We start from the raw sequence: 24,170 nt of genomic DNA, 5'->3' as shown, positions 1-24,170 counted from the left end.
ACCTACAGGGTGAGAAGTGCTCGTGCCATGAGGACACAGTTCTAGAAGGATCCTCTGATACTTTAAAACAAAAGCTTTATTATTCATATTTATGTGTAACATGCATGTGTGTGTATGAGTGAAGGCCGTGTGTGTGTGTGTGTGTGTGTGTGTGTGTGTGTGTGTGTATGTGTGTGTATGCTTATATACTAGGTGTCCATGGAGACCAGAAGAGGGTGTCAGGTCCCCTGGAGCTGAAGTTGGTTTTGAGTTACTTGACAAGGGTGCTGGGACATGAACTCAGGCTTCTCTGGAAAAGCAGTAAGTACTTGCTCGTAACCACTGAGCCATCTTTCCAGCTCCACAGCAAGGATTCAACTTCTAAGCCATCTTTCTAGTCCTGCTTAGTCATTTTTTAACCCAAGTTGAGATTATTTGCATCTGTTTGATTATAATATAGAAAAAATACAGATGCCATAAAATTCTGCATTTTTATCTTTTTTTCTTTTTTCTTTCTTTCTTTTTGTTTTTGTTTTTGTTTTTCAAGACATCAAGACAGGGTTTCTCTGTATAGCCCTGGCTGTCCTGGAACTCACTCTGTAGACCAGGCTGGCCTTGAACTCAGAAATCCGACCGCCTCTGCCTCCCAAGTGCTGGCTGCCACTGCCCAGCTTGATCTTTTTTCTAATGTGTCAATTTCAATGGTGATAAGTTGCTGCAGTATATTTAATCACACTGTGAATCCTGGGAGTGTGTTATTTACAGGAGAAAAAAAAAAAAAAAACCCTGTTTCTAGTTGTGGCCTGGCTCAGCCTCAGCACACATCTTTAATCCCTGTGGCTGAAATACAGACATGCCCTTAATACATACCTGTAATCCTAAACAATGAAGGTAAAGTTAGTTTATAGAATGAAGCACCCATGTTTGAAAGTGATATCTAATTGATTGGTAGACAAAGTGAGGAATCAGAGAAAGATTTGACAGAGTAGGCTATGCCCAACTCTCATGAGAAGAGAGAGGAAAGGGAAGCTACTTGGGGGGGGGGGGGGGTCAGTGCAGAGAGAGAAGGAAGCAGTTTTACCAGGAGAGTTTTTACAGAAACAGGCTAAAGAGAGAACAAGTTAGACACAGGTAAAGACAGAATGAGTCAGAGAATGAGAAGGTGCCGGAAGACTAGAACAGATTGCTACAGTTAGTTTGAGGTCAAGCAGAGCAATTTAGGAGAAACTTGGATCAGTCAGCCTGGAGAGGAGTTTGGGCCAGAACAGCTGATTTGAACCAGCTAGCCAGAGTTCAGAGAGAACTAGGAAGGCTGAGGAGCAAGTCTCAGAGGCTGAGAACATTCTAGATTAGAGTGTACGGAGGCTCCAAACCTCGAGGACTAGGCCTAAGTTAGCAGAGGGTGGCGTTAAGCCTCAGAGACTACGACTGAGTCAGGAGAATAAAAATATACATTTATAAGAAGTAGACTGCTCTGTTGTGCAACCACCACAGGTCATTTTCTAGAAATGTTTGCTGATCTCACTGCATGCCCATCTAACAATACCTCTCCACTCCTTGATCTCCTGCCATGCTTAGGGCCTGCTCACTAGTCTGCACTCTGTCTCTGAGGATTCTAGACTTACCTCTGGAACATAAGGGGAGTCATATAATATTTGGGGTTTTCCTATGGAGGAGTATTTTAAAGAAAAAAAGTTACATGGCTGACTGGCTATACTAAGTATTCTCATGTTACACACAACACACACGTAAAAGCCTGAGCTCACAGCTGTAGTCACAGCTTATACAACTATAAAAACAATTTATCCACACTAAATCTCATACAAGTTAATGTGCAAGATGAAGCATCGCCAAGCACAACCTCAACATTATTTAATAATAGAAATAGCCCTCGTTTCGGTTCTATATTTAATTTGTGTTTGCATTTTAGCTTCACTTATTTTAATGCAGAGAGCATCTGCATGTGTATGTTATTGAAGGTGTCACTAGTAGCATCGACTCACAGCTGTGTCTGATAGCAGAGAATAATCAACACTCTCCTTTAACTATAACACTGCGGGCAAGCAAATGGGGGGGGGTCAAGCTTAATGAGGTGTTACTAGCTAATAGCATAAAATGGTCTTTTCTTAGCGATAGAACTAACGCAGTAACTAACAGTGTTATTGAAGCACTGGGAGCATTTAAACTAATTCCCCTTGGAACTGAGAACTGGAAACACCTGAGTTGTCAGTGTTACACTTACTGCTAATTAATTTCCATTAAGTCAGTATTTACAGATATCAACCCCAAGCAACAGAATCCAAGCACAAGTCCAGCAGCTAGGGCCAGGTTCTCTTGAGTTTAGCAAAAATGAAAAAGAATTCTGATTATTATTTGGAAATAAGCATCTCAGAACTTAGGGGCTTGAAGTGATATTTGGCTCACAAATGGAAACTAGAAGCTAACCTTGATGGAGACAGTTTACCTTTGCTCTACTAGTCCTTAGTTGAAGTGGCTCAAAGAGTTTGGAATCATCCAATTCAGATGAACTTTTTCTGTAAAGGATGAGAGAGTAGATTTATCCACGACTTTGTGGGCCTTATCATTTTTGCCACTGTCCTGCAAGAGCTGCTACAGTCATATAAGTGGTTTTATTTATTAAAAATGGACAATAGGCTGAATTTGGGCCACAAGTTAAAATCTGTGGCTCTGGAGGGTGGTGGTGGTACATCCAGCACTCAGAGGGAGAGGTAGGGGCTCTCGGGGCTAGCCTGGTCTACATAGTGCAGTGGTTTTCAACCTTCCTAATGCTGTAACCCTTTAATACAGTTCCTCACTCTGTGCTGACCACCAACCATAAAATTATTTTCATTGTTACTTCATAACTGTAATTTTGCCACTGTTATAAATAATAATGTAAATATCTGTGTTTTCTGATGGTCTTCGAGAGTCAAGAGCCATAGGTTGAGAACCACTGACAAAGCGAATTTTAGACTAGTCAGAGATACACAGTGAAACGCTGTCTCAAAATAAATAAGTAATAATAGCCAGGTAGTGGTGGCACACACCTTTAATCCCAGCACTTGGGAAACAGAGGCAAGCAGATTTCTGCAAGTTCAAGGTCAGCCTGGTATACAGAGCAAGTTTTAGGACAGCCAAGGCTACACAGTGAAACCTGGTCTTGAAAAACCACAAACAAACAAACAAACAAGCAAAAGAAAAAAAACTTAAAAATCAATAATAAAAAATACAATAAAAAAACTGCAGCCCTGATCTAAAGGTTTGATTATTCGTACTTCTGAGCATGGATGTTGGCTGTTGTCTAGGGTTTTATACAGACCTCACTCTCTCTATGTGGCTTCTCTGGGGGGCCTGAGTTTCCTTACAGCATAGAGCTGCGTCCCAGGGTCAAGTGTTCAGAAAAAGCCATGCAGACAGAAATTCCATTTTTTAAAACATTGATCTTGCTTTAAAAAGTTGGCAAGTATTGCTTAAACTGTACTCTTCATTTTAAATTTTTATTTATTATTTAATTAGTGTGTGTACATACTTGCAGAAACCAGAAGACAACTTTCTGAAATTCTTTCCCTCCTTCCGCCGATTAGAACTCAGGGATTGGTTTTAGATTCTCAGGCTTGGCTACAAGCACCTTTACCCACTATCTGGGAAGCCACACCCCCGTTCTTTGTTGAGGTCGAGAGGGGAGGAGATGGGTGCTCTTCTTTCTGATAGGATAGTGGCAAGGTTCTAGGAATATTGTTGAGATCTTTAAAGAAAAAGACAACCATTTCTACAGACCATGTGTTGGGAGGTGATGGAGTGTCCCCACCACATTTTATTTTCCTCTTATATCTTTTACATCCAAGTATTTCAAAAATTTTTACTTATACAGTATTTACTCTCTGTAAGTATTTACCTCATTTTGTAATCTCTGGTCTTGGATTCAGGACAGAGGAGCACACAATCTTTTTGTAGTCCTCTATAAAGCCTGATTTCCTAGAGCAAAAGATCAAAGTCATATCATCACAGGCTGCCAGTGGCTACAGGAGCCTCCCAGGAACTCCCCTGGGAAGGTGTAGCTCAAGGCCTTTCCCTGGAGAGGCCACTAAGAGCCCAGGATTGTTCTGAATATCAGCAGTATAGCAAGTCACCTGCTCGCTGCCTTTCTTACAGCAAGCAGTTGGAGAGAAAAGGTTTTTACTTGTTATGCCTGGTTCTAGTTGATTTGTGATGTGTTTATAAAAAGATAAAGAGATATAGAATATGTTCTATGGGTGTGTGGTGAGGTATGGGGGAAGGGGATGTCTCAGCGGGCCCATGCGGAGGCATCCCTTCCCTCTGAGGGACCAGCCACACAACAGTATAGTATAGAATAGAGTTTATTCAGGGCATGGGGAGGGGAGTTAAAAGGGTAGTAGAGACAGAGAGAGGGAGAGAGTAGAGAAGTAAAGGCTGGCCATGACCATATGGAGAGAGGGGGAAGGGAATGGGGAAGGGGAAAGGGGAAGGAAAGAGCCCAAGAGGTCAAGAAAGAGACTGAGGAGGGGGCAAGCAGCCCCTTTTATAGTGGGCCAGGCCTACCTGGCTGTTGCCAGGTAACTGTGGAGGTGGAGTTTAGACAGAATGCTAACAATTTGACTCAGGTTTGTGAAGCATCTTCTAAAAGTCATTCTTGGACTTTTGCTCAGTGCCCACGATGACTCGAGACACGAGCTGCGGTTGGTAGAAAAGAAGGGCTCTTCTTCTGGGTATCAGAGCTGAGGGGTCTCACGATTGCTGCTTTCTGTGACAGAGCCCCTTTGTGTGTCTGAGCAGCTATGTGTATGTACGTGCAGCAGCTATCATGTAAACATCCCAGAATAGCTTGGGGGCAGTGGTTCTTTCCTTCCACCATGTGGAGCCCAGAAATCAAATTCAGATCACCAGGCTTGGTGGCAAAGGCCTTTACCCAGTGAGTTATCGCCACCCATGTCTGAGGAGACTTTTGTTAAACATTCTTAGTGATGGAAGACAACATGAGAGGCATGCCTTCAAGGGTCTTTGAATGTCCCATGTAGAGACGGTCTGCTGACTAGACTAAGAAACCCTATCTGTGCTTCTAGGGGACCACCCTAGCACACAGTGGAACCTCAATATGTAAATGAAGGTGAAATCACATTGTGTTATCAGCCCCACTTACTTCTCATATCCATGGGTGTCCCCCCTCTGGGCTGTTGGGTCCTGAGTTTTCAATGGTTGGTCCAGTGACAGCCATTAAGTAGACTGTGCAGTTGGTGTAGGACTCTGGGTGCTTTTGCTGAAGGAGAATAGTGGATCGTGAAGGTGAAGGGACACTTGGCTGTAAGTTCTCTTGCTCCTACTTCGTTTGGCAACTGAGAGACTAAGCTGGTGGCTCCCCATCTGCCTCTGCACCCTGTTGAGAGATCTCAGGCTAAAGAATACAGTTCCCTCCTTCCCGGTGTTCCTTCCCCACCCCTGAGAGGCAGGCCTTCTCCATGACTCATGGAGTTGCTGTAGAGATAATTCTTAGGTCAGAAGCAGTGGGTCATGGATTAGGGAGTAGTAGAGCAATGACTATTCAGAAACAAGTCTCCTCTCATCATGCAAATACCCTTAATTAAGAAACCCAGAGTCAGGCTCTGTGTCATGGAAACATAATTTCCTTTGACTCAGAGAGTTCCAGGAACTGCTGCAGGCTATGTACCTTTTTTTAGTGTCCTGGGTTAAAACAGCTTTACCCTTTGCATTTGTTTTCTTGGACTAATGTGAATTCAGCCTAACATTTAAGACACCTCTCCCAATTGTTATGCATAACCCTAGTGATTCATTCGTGAAAGGAAAGCTGTGTGAATCAGTGTAGGAAAAAGATGGCCCGCTGCAGTTCAAGGAGAAGAGTCTTTTCCTTGCATCCCTCGGGGAAAATCCAACTGGTTTTCTAACCCTTTGGAACCCTGAGACAATAGATTATGCTTGTTTAATCCACTCAGTCTTTATATTTTGTTAATAGCCGTAGCACATTCATAGGACATTTAGTGGCTCTGTAAAACCTAGTGGGGGAAAATCCTGGGTGGACATAATGTAAGTTTTATTTGTATGGCTCTCATGTAATAGAAATTTGGTATGTTTATTGATACATTTATTTGATCATCTACTCTCTTCCCCTTTAATATGCTTTATTGTTATTTTATATTGTATTCATCAACCTTGGAGATATTTATCTTTTGTTTACTCCTTCATGGTTACTTTGCTAGTTTGATGACAGATGTGTAGGAAGTAATTGTCCAATAAGAATTTAACCTTCCTTGTTTATCCTTCTGTTCAGTGTCTTAAGCACCTTTCTACTGTGTACATGGCATCCCATACTTGTTTATGCCAGGGCAAGAAAAGGTGGAGGGAAAGACTCTTGTCTCTGAAGAGTCTTAGATTTCATGCACATGTGGGGGACTATGTGTTAGACAGCATTTACCCACTGCATCATATTCCTGGGACAGTCGGTTCAGAAAGCTGGGCATGCTGGCACGCATATGGCTGGAATTATATACACATATAATCCCAATGCTTGGGGAGTGAGTGCAGACAGGAGGAGAAGTAAAAAAAATCACCTTTGACTGTACAATAAGTTTGAGGACGGCCATGACTACATGAGACCCAAACCTAACCCAAAAGAACAGCCACAACCAACAAAACAGAAAGATGGGCTGGAGAGATGGCTCAGCGGTGAAGAGCACTGGCTGCCTTCTCAAAGAGCCCCAGTTAGGTTCCTAGAGCGGAACCTAACTGCTCCATGAGATCATCTTGTGGATTCTACAGGTACTAGCAAGCTCATATACCACACACACACATACATGCACACACACTCACACACACAAACACACTCACACAGACTAAAAATTAAAGAGTAAACTTATCATAATACAAAGTTTTCTTTGTCTTGTAGTTCTGGAGACTCAGGTTCATGATTGACTGGTCATTGACTCTTGGCATTTGGTGGGTAATGGTGGGGATTACAAGATGGAGCAAAACCTGTTGCCCCATGGTCAAGAAGCAAGAGAAAGAATGTTGAAGAGGAAGTGACAAGAGTCCCACTGTTGCTTTCAATGGCATGTCACCAAGACCTGCTGTCCTTCTGGTTTACCGGCTTCCTACAGTGCCACGTAGCACTTGCAGGCTGCACTCCCCCAGAGATCAGAGAGGCAAGACTCAGAGGATCTCAACTCGGTCTCCTCATTAATTCATCCTTGGAAACTTTAAGTGTGTAATGTCAGGACCTAGGGGTATCCGAGGAACTACAATCAGAGACTAGAAAGTAAAAAATCCTTTCAGTGCATGACTGACAACTTTCTCTTTGGATTAGATTCAGGTCATGAGGGTTAAGATCTGCAGTTCTACGTGAAAAATGTAATCACAATAAAATAAACATCCAGCTACATTTTACTGCCATGAACACTGTTTCCTCAGAGTAAAAGTGCCTGCTTGTAACATCATAGGACGTACTAAGAGATCTGTGTGTTGTTTCTTCTAGTGTTTACTGTGCCATAGGCCAGGACAATCTTCAGAATTAACCTTGTTATTCCTTCTCCCTGCCTTTTAAAAATTCCATTTGCTGTAGCTGTTCATAGATAGGAACCCATTTGGATAGGGGTTTAGTTGTTGTGTAAGGATGTTGGAGAAATTGGGTCCAGGATTTTAGGAACTTCTATGACTTAAATGTGTCTCCTCCAAAATTCAGGTAATGCCCTGTGACAGTATTAGAAGTGAATAGCCATGAGGTCTCCTTTCACAGAAGAACCATCAAAACTTGTGTCAAAGAGGCTTCGTGCTAAGTATGATGGCTACTTTCATAGAACACTTGGGAGGCAAAGGAATTGCTCTGAGTTCAAGGTTATCCTCAGATACATACAAAGTTGAGTCCAGCCTGAGGTACACAAGACCCTGTGAATAGAGCTGGAGAGATGGCTCAGCAGCTAAGAATACTTGCTGTTCTTGCAAAGAATCCAGATTCAGTGCCCAGCACCCACATGATGGCTCATAGCAATTCGTAACTCTAGCTTCAGGGGATCTGACACTCTCTTGACACTCTCTTCTGACCTCTGTGGGCACCAGACATACATGTTGTGCACATATATTTAAGCAGGCAAAATTCTCATACACATAACAGAAGGAGGGGGGAAGAGGAGGAGGAGGAAGAAGAAGGAGAAGGAGAAGGAAGGAGGAGAAGGAAGGAGGAGGAGGGAGAGGAGGAGGAGGAGAAGGAGGAGGAGGAGAAGGAGAAGAAAAGAAGGAGAAGGAGGAGGAAAAGGAAAGAGGAGGAGGAAGAGGAGGAGGAGGAGAAGGAAGGGAGGAGGAGAAGGAGAAGGAGAAGGAGAAAAGGAGAAGGAAAGGAGAAGAAAGGAGAAGGAAAGCAAAACCCCCGGCAGGAGCTAGAAAGATGGTGCAGTACTTTAGGGTAATCGCTATTTTTCTAGAGGACCTTAGTTTGGTTCCCAAGCACCACATTGGGTAGCTCACAACTGCCTTTAACTCCGGGGATATTAAATGCCCTCTTCTGGCCTCTCTGGGCACCTGTACTCACTTTTATGTATTCACACAGGCATAGATAAATGTATATAATTTTAAAAACCAGACTTTTCACAGATGTGTGGTTTCCTTCTGCCTTCTGCCATCTCAGGACCAGCCTTCCTCCCCTGCAGAAAACAACATCTCTCACCAGGCCCTTTAACATGCTGGAACCTTGACTGCTGGTTTCCCAGCCTCCAGAATCATGAGAAATAGATTTTGTAAGCCCCAGTACTGTACCTGGTCCAGACTCTTAGCAAATGTTTGTTAGCCTCCTTTTTGAGGAGACAGCCAAGAGTCTCTGAAACATTAAATTTCAGGTACAGTTTGAGATAAACATGGGGTTTCTTTTTATCCGCTTAGGATGTTCTCTTTGCAGACAGGTAGTAGCATAGAGTTGGCTCATCTGCAGAGAAAACCTTAAAGTTTTCATCAGGATCTACTGAGCATCCAGCATTGCAGAAGATGCTGTGGAAAGGCAGGGGTTAAACAGTGTTTGCCGCCCAGCTTCTGATAACATTTGAAGAGGTGAGATATGAGTGTCTGAAAAGGTAACAATGAAGGATTTATGTAATAGCCCAGGATCAACAATAGAGCTGCTTCAGGAGCCTATCAGGAGTAGAAGATTTATTACCTCATAAGTCAAGACAGCTGGCACTAGTTGGAAGGGAAGCCGCTTCAGGCTAGGGTAGTTCAATGAAGGGGAGAGGGGCAAAAGGCCTCATCCAGGTGAGGTTGCCGTGGAAACAGCACACCCAATGGACAAGAGCAAGGAGACTGAGTAAGTTGAAAATTCTGAGCCTCAATATAGAGAGCCCCAGACCCCAGGTCAGTGAAACTTTGCCCTGAGGGAAATGGAAAGCAAGAAAGTCTTCTCAGCCTAGTAGAGGTGTGAGCTAACACTCAGTTTGAGCTACACGTGGCATCTGGGTCCCTTACTCAGCACCTTTTTTTTTTGTGCTAATATGCTTAATGGGGGGAATTGGTAGCTTATTTGTTTTCAGTGTAACCTGGGCTCAGAGTTGAACTCTTGAAGGGGCTGGAGTGACCAGGCAGGTAGCTTCAGAAGGCAGCCTCCCAGCCTCAGGGACTGTTCAATGACTCAGCATGGAGGAGGATTTTGCAACAGGTTGACTGAACCAGACTAGCCGGCTTTTTCTCAGGATACCTCAGGCGTGGCCCCTGCCCCTGATGTGTTGAAATTCACTCTGTTTTAGAAGCATACCTGCAGCATGTGCCCTTGAAGCAACGTTGGGGAGTCCAAGAATTGCTTAGGAATCTCCTGTGAGATTTCTGTGCACTCTGGGGATCTGTCTCTAAGGGTCACATGGTTTTCCCTTACCTAACCTCTTTCAGGGAGAGTTTCTTAGCCAATGAGTTAATAGCTACTTTGTAGATGATAATAAATATTAAAGAGACAGGATTAAATGGCATATAGTGGCTATCATATATATGGGAATATATGGATTAATATGCTGTTAATCCTGAGATTCGAGGGAGAAAAACAAGTCTCACAATTTTGTGCCAAATTTGAAGCAAGTTTCAATTAAATATTGACTGAGATGGACTTTGGTCAGGACCACTCCCTAGAATTCCCAGTGGATTGCCCATCACACATATGTTGTAGGGACTTTTAAAGACAAACCCAAATAGCAACAGTATTTTTTTTCATGTGGCTTTGTTATTTTCCAAGACCTTTCAATATTCCAGGAAGTTACCTGGTCCTTTGGCAGGTGGGGCTTACAGGTACAACTTTGGGTCTTACAATGCCTATTTCTAGTGCAAAATGTAATGTTTCTACAAAGGAAATTGCTCATGTCTCTTGGCTAGGCTTTAAACAAAATTGCATGCCCTGGCTTTCATACATTTTCCCCTTCGGCCCCACCCTAGTATCTAGTCTCTCGGTGGGAAATGCCCAGCACTGAAAAGTTGGCTGCCTGCATATTGGGGCTGAGCCAACAGGCCATCTTCACAACGCTGTCTCTGTCTGTTCCCACAGGAACAAGCTGAAGACAGTGACAGACAGGGAACTGGAAAGCAAGGGAAAGACGGCTTCTGATCTAAATGTGTGTGTCCCAAAAACTTTTCACAGACATTTGTGAACTGGGATGGGGGCTTGTAAGTAGGGACTGAGAGGGCCAAAGCCACCACAGTCATATGTTGATGGACGAGCCACATGTCCCTTTTGCCAGTAGGAATTATCTTCAAGCCCCTGAGGAAATACTGGCTTTTGTCTAAGTGGCAGACTTTGGGAAAAGAAATTTCTTGGGGCACCTGACCATGTAATGGCACAGTTGGCACCATTTTATGTATTAGCTAATTGAGCCTTCCTAACTACCTTATAGGATAGGTGTTACTACTCCAGTTTATAACCTGGAAAACTGAGCCACAAAGCACAAAGAGGTTATTGAACACTGTGCTGAAAGACATGTGGACACTATTCCAGGCATTGCAGTGACTATAATTTTTTGCTGTTGTTGTCTGAAAGTTGATGAAAAAGAAGCCCACTTAAAATGTCCTCTCTTCCCCCCCTCCCCCCTCTTTTCTTTTTTTCTAGACAGGATTTCTCTGTATAGCCCTGGCTGTCCTGAAACTCGCTCTGTAGACTATAGTGACCTCAAACTTACAGAGATCTATCTACCTGCCTCTACCTCCCAAGTGCTGGGATTAAAGGTACGTGCCAACACCCAGCTTCTTTTTAGCATAGCAACTTTTAAAAGCATTTTTTTGACTGTAGAAAACAATGGGTTTCATAAATTGTTCTCTTTAAATTGTTTACACTACATTGATTTGTGTGTGTGTGTGTGTGTGTGTGTGTGTGTGTGTGTGTGTGTGTGAACATGAGAATACTCAGTATAGCCTGTCAGTAATATAACTGTGTGAAGGTCAGAGGAGAAAACCTGACCTCAGTTGCTTCTCTCTGATCATCTGGATCCTAAGGAGTGAACTCGGCTCATCAGGCTTGACCACAGTGACTTTTCCTACTGAATCTTCTAACCAGCACAATTACCTTTGTTTGAGGAAAGGTATGGTCATATATCACAAGGGATAATAAGACTGAGGTAAGTCACTAAACACTGTGTCCCTTATGTGAACAACTGGGGCACCTGCACCCTGTTCCCCAGGTGACCTCAGGGAACTAACTTGCTGGAGTATTATTCTGGCTGTGTCACTTCCCTTCCTTGGTTTATTTCTTTTGACGAATACTTTTGGAGCAGAAACCTTGTGGAGGAAATGGTGCTGGGCTTGGGAGCCACCAAGACAACTATAACATGCTCTGGCCTTGTGGCACTCACACTCTGGAGGGGCAAGCATTGAAGTAAACAGATGACTGTATGCTCCCTGGGCTGCAGAACAGACAGACAAAGGTATCTCAGCCTTGCCTCCCAAGTCAGGCCCCAACTATCTCTGCTGTGAGCTGAAGTCCCATGCTGCTTTAGAAGAAGGTGATTGGCAGGAACCATCTGCAGAGCAAGCCAAGCCTAGGGCTTTTCCTTCCTTCACATTGTGCCCCTCTCCCTGTTGTTTGTCTCTTCTTTCCCTTTGCCTTTCTCCCAGTTCCCTACAGACCTCCACAGGACCTTTTCCAAGCACTCACTGTCTGAGAGCCACATGCCTCCAGGAACGCAGGCTCAGATCTGGGAAACTCCCAGCAGGTATTTTGCCTAACACCATCGCCATCGGTATTTCCGGTCTCTCTGTCACTTCAGGAGTGAACTGGACATGTCTCAAGATGTTTTCCTCTTCGAATGTGGTTGTTTGAGGATGCTGAAATCAGGAAAAATCCAGAGAGATCAGAGTAGGGGCCAGAGGCTGAGGAAGGCAGGCTTGTGGGCAAGGAGAGTGTTGCCTTGCTCTCTGCCTCTGGTGAAGCTCCATGCAAGATGCTCTTCGGGTCAATAGATGTACTGAAAATACTATCTGGTGCCCAGGACCCAGGCTAGGAAGCAAGACTCTCCAAGAGAAGATTTTGATCAAAAGACTGTTCTCATTTCCTTCCCAGTAACTCCATTATCCGCTCCTGCCCCTCCCTAAAAGACTTAAAAAGCACTGTCATTTTCTGAATTCAGTTACTTCTGGGTCTGGGAGATATGTTACATCATGCTCTTAATGCACTGGGAGGCAGCAAAGCCAGATGGCTGTCTCCCTTTCTGGTTCTGCTCTTGGCTCAGAACAAGGTCTTTGCCCTTCTGCCTTTGTTTCCTTGCTCTCTCCGTGGCTTTTCGTCATTTGCCTCCTCAAAAAGCTGTCTGTCAGCCATGTATTTACTGGGCTGCTCGTGGGCAAAGCTCTCTGAGGTCGACTGTCAGATTGGGATAAACAGGAAGAAGATGCGCTCCGTGCTTTTTGGGGGGAACTTGTAATCCATGGAGGAAATACATGTAAAGGGGGCTTTGTATCACTTTGAAAGTGATACAGTTCTTTTAAAAATCATGTCTTGGCCCTGGAGAGATGGCTCAGTGGTTAACAGCTCTTCCCTTTCTTGCAGAGAACCAGAACTCTATTCCCAGCACCCACATAGTGGCCCACAGCTGTCTGTAACTCCAGTTCCAGGGGGTCTGATGTCTGCTTCTGACCTCCATGGGCATTGCATGTATGTGGTATGTAGACACACATGCAAGCAAAACACTCACATACATTAAAAAAAAAAAAAAACTCTTTAATTTTCTTTTTTTTTTAAGTTCTAAAGAACCACGTCTGCTACACAGGATGCTTGCGTTCTTTCTTGAACTCACTGGAGTCCAGGTTGATGCTTTAAGAAAAGAGGACTTGAGACAACTCAGGAGATGCGGGCAGGTCTGTGTTGTGGGGAAAAAAAAAAACAAACCTCAGTCCCAAGATTTTCAATCAGCAGAAAACATACTGTGGGGGGTGGAGCTGGGCCTGGCACTGTGCCTGGCCTTAAGACCAACAGTTTCGTAGTGTGGTGATGTCAACAGAGGAAATGTTTACTTCTGAAGGATTCCTCTGCACAGTTTACTGCCTTTTCTTAAGAATGTAACTACAAACTTGCCACGAGCAACAGCACATTCATTCCTCTAAGGATCTATTCACTGTTTGGCCACTGTGGGTAGCAGTGTCAGAATACCTGTGGATGAGGAGAAGAGGTGATGGACCACAGGCCGGATGATACGTCTGGAGGCAACATTTTTGAATGGTGATGCTTTGCATATAATATTTGAACCAAATTATAAAGAGGAAACATTGAGCATTGATATTCCCCCTTTCCAGTCAGGTCTAGAATAGTTTACAAAGTCCTTCTAGGCAAAATGCTTAATTGAAGCATCTATAACCAAGGCCAAAGCACGGCCCAGAATACATCCTTCGAGTTCAAGTGGAGGGCCAGTCAGTTCTGTTTGGGGATGCTTTGGGAAAGTCAAAGAAAGAGTGCATGCTTCATCTAAACCTTGAAAAGCAAGCTATTCACACAGTGTATGAAGTTGTGAAAAAGTCTAGAAGAAAAAAGGATGGAGCTGTGGAAGGTCTGACTTGTGGGACTGGGAGTCTGATACAGAATGAGACGGCTGGGCACATGGTTATGAATCCTCAGGCTCAACATTAGGGAACACAGGCCTGCTAGTGGTAGCATAATGAGAGGAAGAAAGCTAAGGGGAAGCCCAGCCAGAGGACCCCACTGATTGGAAGGTGTCTCTGGGGGGGTCTTCACTGTTTCCTCCACCCACTAAAGGGGCTGTTTTGGGACAAGAGCCTGTATAGAAACAGACCATCAGAGAGTCTATTACAAAAGGAAGCTTGACCAAAGATGTGCTTGGGGTTGTCAGAGCCCAACAGCAGTTCTGTATTTTACTGCCTTCCAGTGGCTCAGTCTTCCCCAGGTTCCTCCTTTCTAGTCCAAGACTATAATTTTAGAAGAGACTTATTTTGACAATCATTTCTCTTTTATTAAGATGCTGGTGGCCATCATACAAACAACACACTGAAACTACACTCCCCAACGCATACACACAGAATAAATTATGAAATTTGTATTGAACAGTAGACGACAGAAGATGCTGTCCTACCAGCAGAGCCTCCGTGGCTAAGCACCTGGAGGCCCAGGAGGCATCAGCAGACCGAGAGTCTGTGATATATCTGTGAGATGTTTGGTGTCAAATGCCTTCTCTGAAACCCAAGCTCCTTCACAAAATCTACACGCAGTGCAGATGCTGTACGGCAGTGTGGGCAGCAGGTGACAAGTTAAGCAACAGTTGAAGTGTCCAACTTGTCTTTCCCGCAGCCTTAGTGACTTGAGGGGGTTTAGTGGAGCTCACTCCTTAGCAAGGCCCTGGCTGCCCTGGAACTTCAGGTGTGCCCTTGCAGTGGAAAGAGGGGTAAAGAACTTGGTTTTGTCATCTAGGGGCATCTTACCAGTTCACCCTGCCTGGGTTCAGCTGTCTCTCGGTACTTCCAGAAGAATGAATAGAGAGACGTGTCCCTGGGGGAAACCCAGCAACCTCAGTTTCAGCAGCACATGCAAATTCTCCACTAGTCACTTTGCAGCAGTATGGTGTTGGGGAAGCCACCTCATTTCTCTAAGCCCCATGGTCCCTAGCTGTAGAGATAAGAGACAACCTATTTCAAAGGTTTATCATTAAGAATTATTGAAATTTGGTATTGCCAAGTACCAAGCCTGGTGAAATGAAATGTTTACAACCTGTTCCTATTTTCTTTCTTTCTTGCCTTTTTTTTTTTTTTTTTTTTTTTTTTTTTTTTTTTTTTTTTTTTGAGACAGGCTCTCTCTATATAGCCCTGGTTGTCTGGAACTCTCTATGTAGACCAGGTTAGCCTCAAACTCACAGAGCTCTGCCTGCCTTTGTTCCTGAGTGCTGGAGTGAAAGGTGTGCACCACCATGCCTGGCCCTTCATCTCTTCCTATTTTCTTTCTAGGTTTATGGATCTTTGGTGGTCATGTAACCTCAATAGCCCTAAAACTACCTTTTGACCAGTCAGTCTCCCAGCACAGACCACTGCTGCTATATCTTCAAGTAGAAAATTGTGCCACTGAGAAAGAGAGAGAGAGCGAGAGAGCGAGAGAGCGAGAGAGCGAGAGAGCGAGAGAGCGAGAGAGAGCGAGAGAGAGAGAGAGAGAGAGAGAGAGAGAGAGAGAGAGAGAGAGTGTCTCAGCCTCCAGACACTATTGAGCCCAGGAGAACAATCCGAGATGCTTACGGGAACATGATAGGAAATTATGTCGGGGGTTATGCTGTGTGAAGTGCTGTGATTGTGTGTGGACAAGAAGTGTGGGGTAGAGAGTGCTGAGCCGACTTGATCCAGAAGCTGAAACCCTGACATAGTGAAGGCTTATAGCCTTCATCAGAAAGCAGCTCACCCTTCCTATGAGTTGGAGGAGCAAAGGTATAGGCTCATCCCTCTTACGGTCACTGAAAGGCTAGTTTGATGGGTCACAGTGGTTCTGCAAAAATCTCTCTCCCCATCCTTTGGTCCATCCATCCAGCTAGCCACTTGGTATACACTCAGAGGTTCTTAAAGAACAGGCTGAACTGAATGGACAAGTCTCTCTCTCTTCTAGCACCTTCAGTTGAAGGAGTTATTCTATAGTCCCTCCTTAGAGCTGCTCACAGTAGTGCTGAGGTAGTAGCAGGGTGGGTAATGCCCTTCTTTTCATAGATCAAGAGGTTTTTCAGAGTAAGAAAGAACACAGTTGAGGCTGGTCATGGCATGGTGCTGAGCTGATCCCCAAAGAGTGAGATCTAGCTCTCCTCCCACGATCCCTGGCTCTGTGAGGATCCAAACTGACCTCTGTGGCCAGCCCACTTTGCTGCTTTTCACACTAGCGTGGGCTTTAAGTCATCCTTAAAGTTCACAACGGGCTTGGAGCGGGCCCACAGCTTTTCCCAGGAGGCCAATCCTGAAGCCTGTTCAAGGTCACTGTCTGAAGTGTCACTGTCATTGGAGTCCAAAGAGCTCTGGGAGCAAATTTCACAGTAGGGCCTGTGGCAGCGGCAGAAGAACTCGTCTGAGCTGCTGGACTCACTGTCAAGGTTGTAGCACCCAGAAGACAAGGAAGGACAGCCAGGGGACTGACGGGGTCGAGGCTGACGCTGCCTGGGCGGGGCTGGTGAAGAGGGTAGGCATGGGGCAGCAGGACTTTGCGCCTGGGCAGAAGCAGAAGGTTGGCAAGGAAAAGCTACATCGCATCCTCTGGCCTCTTGTGGCTCCGCCTCGCATTGTTTGTTACCCTCCAGGGTACCCGGTCTCCGGTGAGGTCCCGAGAGTGGTGATGGCTTTACAGAAGAGGACCTTGGTACTTTGGACCTTGCATTGTGGTGGTCCAGCTTGGGGCTGTCTCTGTTCTGTACAGTAAGCCCACTTTGTGCAGGTGAAACGGCTCTATTTGCTTGATGCCCCATATTGAGGCCTGCGGAGCCAAGGATGTGGGAGCGAGCCCGCTGGGCCGCCCGTCTCCTCCTAACCACATACGGGCTGAAACCCAGTTTAGGTGGGGACAGCTTCTGGGGGCTGCGGGAAGTGCTACTCTTCCAGAGCTGCTGGGGACAAGGCAGTGGGGAAAGGGGAGCCTCGGAGCCCAGGTCCAGGTCTTGGAGAACTTCCTGAAGCTTCTCTCTGACCACTGAACTGACTCGAGGTAGCCTTTCTGGAAGTACCTCTGAGTTCTGCCTGGGCTTATGGGGTTCACAGGCCACTCCATCTGCCATTAAACTCTGGCTGGGAGCCATGGGTTCCTGGCCTCCTCTTTCAGGACCCTCGCTTTGTTCAGCCTTTGGCTTCTGGCTGCAACCCATGTCTAAATGATCACTAAACTCTTTCAAAGGCATGTTGTTTTTTTGGTCTGGGGAGGGACTGGTGTCCCTTCTAGATGACCCTGGGCCTTTCATGTACTGGGAGGTCGCTGAGGCAGGTAGGGAGTCCTTAGCAGTTGCTAGGCTCTCATTCTCAGAAGCAGCAGGGCATTCTGAAGGTCCCTGAAGTGCCAGCCCATGGGCAGAGGCCACAGCTGGGACAGCCCACTCTGGGGAGTCATTGGTGCACTCGGAAGACATCAGCTTCACCAGCTTTTCCTTGGCGTTGCTGACTTGTTCTTGCAGGCTTTCAATGACTGCATTTTTCTGCGGAAGAAAAGCAAGACCATTAATAAAAGATACTACTAAGAGATGCCCAAAACCTTCAGAGGTGGAGAGTTGTGGCATTGGAGACCCTGGCTTAAATCCCAGCTCTCCCAATGTACTAGATGGTGGCTTCAAGCTCGGAAGTGGGACTTGTGCCAGCTGAAAGGATGCATGCCATGTGTTTAGCATAGTAGCTGGTATGTGGTGCCCAGGAAAGGTTCTAAGATGTAGTCACTATGGAATCCCTCTCCCCTTCCCAACCATAGACCATGCACTGCTATCTGTGAAGAAGAAGGTGGTCTAGCCTCAAGGCTTGCTGGTAGCATCACTGTATCTCATCTTCCCCAACCCCAAGAGGGTCGGGTTCGTCTGTGAGACGTCAGTCTGAATAGTGTTGGGGATTATCCAACTCCAGGTTCTCACACATGGGCAAACAGTGAATGAATTGGAAGAACATCTCCAGGAAGGACAAACAGAAAACAGTCTGGAAACACGGAGAGGGTAGCGAGAAGAAAGGTGGGAATTCCTGGGACAACCATTCATCCTGGAACTAAGAAGAACTCATGAGAATCTCAAGTTGGTTTCAACACTTCATTGGAAGTGGCAGGGCCTCCTGGTGTGATAGGTCTAAGCGACCAACTGCTATCAGTAGCTCTTAAAGAAGAGTATGTGCCAAGATTGTTGTGGCTTAACACGAAAGAAAAGCAAGAACGGCAAGTGGTATTACATCACGGTATAGCTCTACTGCACAGCACAGAAGACAAAGTGACCAATAGAATCAGAGAAGATGTTTGTTATCAATTTATCTACAGAGGATCAATGTGCAGAATACATAAAGAGCTTAAAAAAAAACCTCAACAACGCCAAGGTAAGGAATCCAATTTTAGAATGGGTAGGTGATCTAGACAGGGACTTCTCAAAGAAGAAATACAAGTGGTTGATAAATGAAGATACGTGACATCTTTAGCCATAAGGGAAATACAAAAAACTCAAGATCACACGAGAATCTACCTTATCTAGTTGGGATGTCTATAACTAAAAATTCAGGTGAGGGTCTGGAGAGCACAGAGCCATTACCGAATGCTGGTGGGAATGGAGTTAGTACAGCCACTACAGAAACCAGCATGGAGATTTTTCAAAAAACTAAAAACGGAACTACCATACGATTCAGCTATCTCCGTCCTGAGTAGATAAATATCCAAAGGAAATGAAATCAGCATGAAGAGCTATCCTTCAGCCATGTTTGTTACAGCACCGTCTATGAAACAGAGCTATCCCTCAGCCATGTTTGCTACAGCACTGTCTATGAAACACAAAAGATGGAACCAGCTGAGGTGCCCATCAATAGATGATTTGTTAAAGAAAATACACTATATATCAACAGAGTATTATTCATCTATGAAGAATGAAATCCTGTCATTTGCAGAAAAATGGGTGGAATTTTTGGACATCATGTTAAGTGAAATAGGCCAGTCAAATATTGCATGCTTTTTTTTTTTCTCATGTGTAGATTAAAAAAAAAAAAAACCAAAAAAACAATGACCATTAGGAAGGGGACCATTAGGAAGTGGGGAATAGTGGAGAGAGACACAAGATGGAGGAGAAGTTACGAGGAGCTAAGATCAAAGCATGCTGTGCGCATGTGTGGAAAGATCACAGTGAGTCCCATAATTTCCAAATATGTGATAATATGAAAAAAATAATTACTATAGAAGCTTAAAGCAGATAGTTTGATTGAGTGGCTCTGGAGTGCAATCCAGTAGATGAAAGAGGGTGGGGCAGCTCTGCTCTCAAGATACTGTCCAGTCTGTGCAGAAGTTAGTCAGGATAAACAGGCTGTGCCCCAGAGGGCAGACAGGTGACAGCTGCAGAAGTGTGCCTGTCCCAGCTGTGGGGCAGGAAGTGGATGTGGGTGTGAGCTGGTGGTGGGTGTCTGGGCATGCCTGCACTCTTGCCTTTGTGGGTTGTGACAGTGAGCTGCCTAAGCCCAGACCATGTGTCTTCCTTTGGAGCATTCTAAGTTCAACTGAGAGGGGCAGTGACAGAGTCTCACCAGGAATGGATGGTCTGGCTTGGATGAAATTAACTGTGGGGGAAGGTGGGAAGCACTGAGCTCCAGCATGGCTTGTCTGGATAACACAGTGCTGCCCTCGTGGCTGCCTTTCTCTTTTAGGAACCAATGACCCAGGCTGGGACACCCCTTTATCATGCCCTAAGAAACAAAGGAATGGACACGGTCTTTCAATACTAAACTATCCAGCCTGCCCATGGGCTGAACTTATGTATGTCAACTTACATATAAAAGTTAGCCAGAAAGGATTGGTTTTGAGACAGGGTCTCACATTGTACCCCAGTTGGCCAAAAACTCACTACATAGCACACGCTGCCCCAGATTCATGGTAATCCTCCTGCTTTGATATCTCAAGCATTAAGATGACAGGCACGTGCCACTACACCTGGTCAGAAATGATTACTTAAGGGATATTGAGTGGAACCTTCCAATAAACTTGCAGTGACCCTGTAAATCCCCTGTCCCTGTGTAAAGTCAGGAGGTGGTGGTTACTGGTGCTGACTCTCCTGGTTTCCCAGATGGTTTAGTCATCTTCACTGCCATCAGAAGAGGGGCCAAGCCCTGTGAGAGACTAGTGAAGCAAGTGGAAAGGACTTTCAGGGGTGTTCCCACCTGCCAGGTCTCCCTCTCCCCTCCTGAGACATGGTAGGCCTGACCGCGGTTGGGTGAGTGGTGCCTTGAACAGAGTCTGAGTGACAGGGGGACACTCAGGTTCCCTTGCCATGAGGGATGTGTCAGATGTCTTTAGGGACCTCACAGGGTAACTAACCATGCTGGCTGCGCTTTAAGGACTTGGCCTCTTTCTTCTTCCCTTGACACCCACTCCTGAAACCCACCCTGGATGTCTTTATGTCTGCCTCAGCAAGCAGGGGAAAAAGCCATAGCCACAACCATGTTTTAGGGCAGTGGCTCTCCAACCCTCCTAATGCTGCAACCCTTTAGTAAGTTCCTCATGATGTGGTGACTCCCAACTGTAAAATTATTATTATTTTTTTTGCTACTTCATAACTGTAATTTCACTACCATTACGAATCACAATGTAAATATCTGATTGTGATTCTGTGGGGGTTGCAACCCACAGCTGCTCTAGGGGTCAAATAGGATTTCTGTTTCCTTATGCTCTGTTTACAAAGGGCTTTGAGGATAGGAAAATCTTACGAACCTCCAGATGGAGCGAACACCCTTCTTCAAGCTAGACAAACACCTGAAGCTGGCTGACTACAGATTTAGAAACGTCAACAGTCAATTTCCCTTCTTCCACAAAAGGAAGCAAGACTCTTTTCACTGGGTTCCATGTTAATTAGAGGCATGGTGTGAGGTCCTGCCACTACTACAGCGACCAAACTCTGACCTCCCGGGGCATCAGCTTTTAAATGAATTTTTAAATCATTATCTTGGTCCCTGGCGGGCAGCAAAATGTCAGAGGTATATTGAAGAGGGCACAGGCCCTAGGAGTGCATGTCTCTCTTCTCTGGTGCCAGGAGGAAAGAGTTACAGACCATGGGAGAGAGCGTCGGCAGTGTCAGTGCAAAGGCACGGTCTGTCCAGCGCTCCGTGCACAGTGGGAGGTCAATGGCAGATGCCATTCTTAACTACATCCAGAGCAAGAGGTCAAGAATGAGAAAAGCTGATTGTGGAGGTACACAACTATCAACCTAGTACTTGGGGACCTGAGGCCAGAGGATCACAGTTTGACCGCAGCCTGGGCAGTCATAGACAACTGTCTCAAAAACAAAAACAAGGAAAAAAAAAAAAAAAACCCACAAAAACAAATGAGAAACTGAGCCGTCAGATCTTGGGAATTGCAACGCGGATCCAGTGAGCTCAGCCCAAACCCCAGGTAGACAGGCACTGTCCAATGTAAGGAAGGGCGGGGCTGACTCCCAGGATGCAGAGCAAACCAGGACTAGCTGCAGGCTCTCAGGCCCGCTCTACAGAGGATGCTCAGGCACAGCCAGGGCAACAGAGGCACCTTTTTGCTGCTTATGTACTCCAGCCTGCTAAGGGCTTTTGCCGCACAGATTCAAGGTTTCTTTTGGAAAGAGCACATTCAGCCGCAGCGTGGGAAACAGGGAAGCACGGCAGAAGTACAATAAGCCGCTCAAATAATTACCATACGGCTAAAGAGTCCGTTCCAGTCTGTTCGGCAGTTCCAGTGTTAGCTGGTTGTAAATGAAAACCATCCTGCTGGTTCTAGCCAAGTTTCAGGCCTTCTGTTTGTTAGGGAAAAACGTTTCTCTAAAGATTTTACAGAACACCAGAGGCAGGGCTACTCCCTTGCCAGGTGCAGAGAAATCTGGCTTTGAAATAATGTCCAGAACATTTAATAAATGGTGAAGAAAAGGAGAGATCTGTTTTTTTTCTCTGACCCAGAGAGTATAGTGTGTGTGTGTGGGGGGGGGCAGTGGGGGCCAGGGGGGGCAGGTAGAAAAGCAAGACCCAGGGGTGCTAGCCAGATTTGGCCCTTCATCTGGGTGCTTCTAAGGTTTTTTTTTCCCCCTCACTGTTCTCTCATAGGGCCATTCATGCCCAGGACATTGTCCCTCTATCAAAAAAAAAAAAAAAAAAAAAAAAAAAAAAAAGTTTAGTTTCCCTAATAGCACAAACCCATTGTGATAGTTTGAATATGCTTGGCCCTGGGAGTGGCAATATTGGGAGGTTTGGCTGTGTTGAAGTAGGTGTGTCACTGTTGGCGTGGGCTTTAAGACCCTCAGCTGCCTGGAAGCCAGTATTCTGCAAGCAGTCTCTAGATGAAGATACAGAACTCTCAGTTCCTCCTGCACCATGCCTGCCCAGATGCTGCCATGTTCCCGAATGATGATGATGGACTGAACCTCTGAACCTGTAAGCCAGCTCCAATTAAATGTTGTCCTTTGTAAGATTTGCCTTGGTTATGGTGTCTGTTCACAGCAGTAAAGCCCTAAGACACTCAGGTATGTTCTGCCTCTCAAATATATATATTTGATTTAAGTAGCATCAAAACACTCACTAATTCATTCACCTGGGCCCTGTGCTGCCCAGTCAATGGAGCACAGTACTCAGGTTTGTTCACATGGTTGATGCTAGCCCACATTATGCTTGTCTGGGAGAGGGCCAATTCTGGCTCAAGTACATAATAAAGAAGGGCTGGGGCACCTAAGGTGACTTGATACTGTGGTGACATTCAGAGACCCTTTGTTTACCTCCCTCATCTGTAGCACATCTGGACGTGCTGGGCAATGAGAAGGCTGGGGTCTCTGGTTAGTGCCCAGGAATGTCAGAGAGGCCCATCAATCAGATCTTGGATACAATGGCATGGCTGTTTGGAAAGAATGCTCACCCAGGTCCTAGTGTCCTTTGTGTTTTCCTTTTGCATGGCTGTTTTTTGAGCTCTCCTTTAACTGTCCCCCTTTGTTGAGTCTTGTCTCAGCAGTCTGTGGCCCCTCCCCACTTCCCTGACCTTTATTCTCACCACCTCCGATTGCTTCTTTCCTGAGTCTCATCACAGTCACAATTTTTTTCTTTCTTTCTAGTTTTTGAGCTAGAACCCCATGTAGCCCAGACTGGCTTTGAACTCTCTGTGTACTCAAGGATGACCTTGAACTTCTGATTCTCTTGCTTTTCCTTCCTGCGTGCCGGAACCATAGGCAGGCGCCATCACTCCCAGTTTAGTGCTTATGGGAGGAAAGCCAGGGCGGCTTGCTTTATGAACGCTAGGTAAGTATTCTGCTGGTTGACCTGCATCTCCAGCCCCTCCTATTCATCACAGGTTAAATGAAATGTTTACTTAATTGATAGCCATTTGTTCCACTTGACTGTGAACTCCATAAGGTCAGGAAGAGAGTCTGGCTTGTTCGTCAGCATGTAGCTCTGACTAGTCTTCACCTGTCTGATGCACGAGTGGGATGGGCGAGGGTCACTGGGGTGATGGTAAGGTCTCACTTGCTGTTGGGTGAAGTGGAAGAGTGGCTGGAGTAGAGAATATTGGCAAAAGGAACATGTGGGGTCATGGGGTCATGAGGGGTCATGAGGGCGTGAGGGGTCATGAGAACTCGAGGGACCACGAGGGCATGCTGGGCCATGAGGACGTGTGGAATCGCTCCCACATGGCTGGAGATCTCACAGGGATCTGCTAGGCAAGGCGTGGCTTACTTCTGTGAGGAGCCTCTCCATGCAGCTCTTCTCATCCCTCAAGTGGCAGCTCTGGTCCTCATCGAACTGGCTGTGGAAGCTTTTGCTGGGGGTGCTGAAGTATTTGGCCATGTGTCTGATTGTTTGGTTTTCTCCTTCAAATGCCTTCCATTGCTTCAGCTGTCAGTAAAGAAGAACACAGGTTAGTTATTTAATTACACACCCAGAAACACTTCCCTTGCTCTTTCTCATAAACACCAAGGACCGACACCGTCACCAACACACCAAGGCGCAAGCTGTTTACAGCTCAAAATGCCATTTGCTCTGCAGTATTCATAGACCGCGGTAACAGGAAATGCGGAGAATGTTCAGGTTTCGTGCTTTCC

The 24,170-nt window shown here is 45.6% G+C and overlaps 1 protein-coding gene across 1 annotated transcript in view; it reads right to left on the bottom strand.

Moving 5' to 3' along the window:
• Positions 1–15,562: 15,562 nt before the first annotated feature.
• The window catches only part of Gpr156 (G protein-coupled receptor 156), an 85,290-nt gene continuing 76,682 nt past the window's right edge, over positions 15,563–24,170 (bottom strand). Inside the window, exons 9-10 of the mRNA XM_034515353.2 lie at positions 23,806–23,964; positions 15,563–17,603 (exon numbers count right to left, since the gene is read on the bottom strand). Of these exons, the coding sequence (XP_034371244.1) occupies positions 16,302–17,603; positions 23,806–23,964 (1,461 nt within the window). The 3' untranslated portion in view covers positions 15,563–16,301. The remainder of the gene's footprint in view (positions 17,604–23,805; positions 23,965–24,170) is intronic.

Source organism: Arvicanthis niloticus, chromosome 12, assembly GCF_011762505.2.
Source record: "Arvicanthis niloticus isolate mArvNil1 chromosome 12, mArvNil1.pat.X, whole genome shotgun sequence".
NCBI lineage: Eukaryota > Metazoa > Chordata > Mammalia > Rodentia > Muridae > Arvicanthis > Arvicanthis niloticus.
Note: the sequence above shows the minus strand (reverse complement) of the source record. Positions and strands in the feature narration are given on the sequence as shown.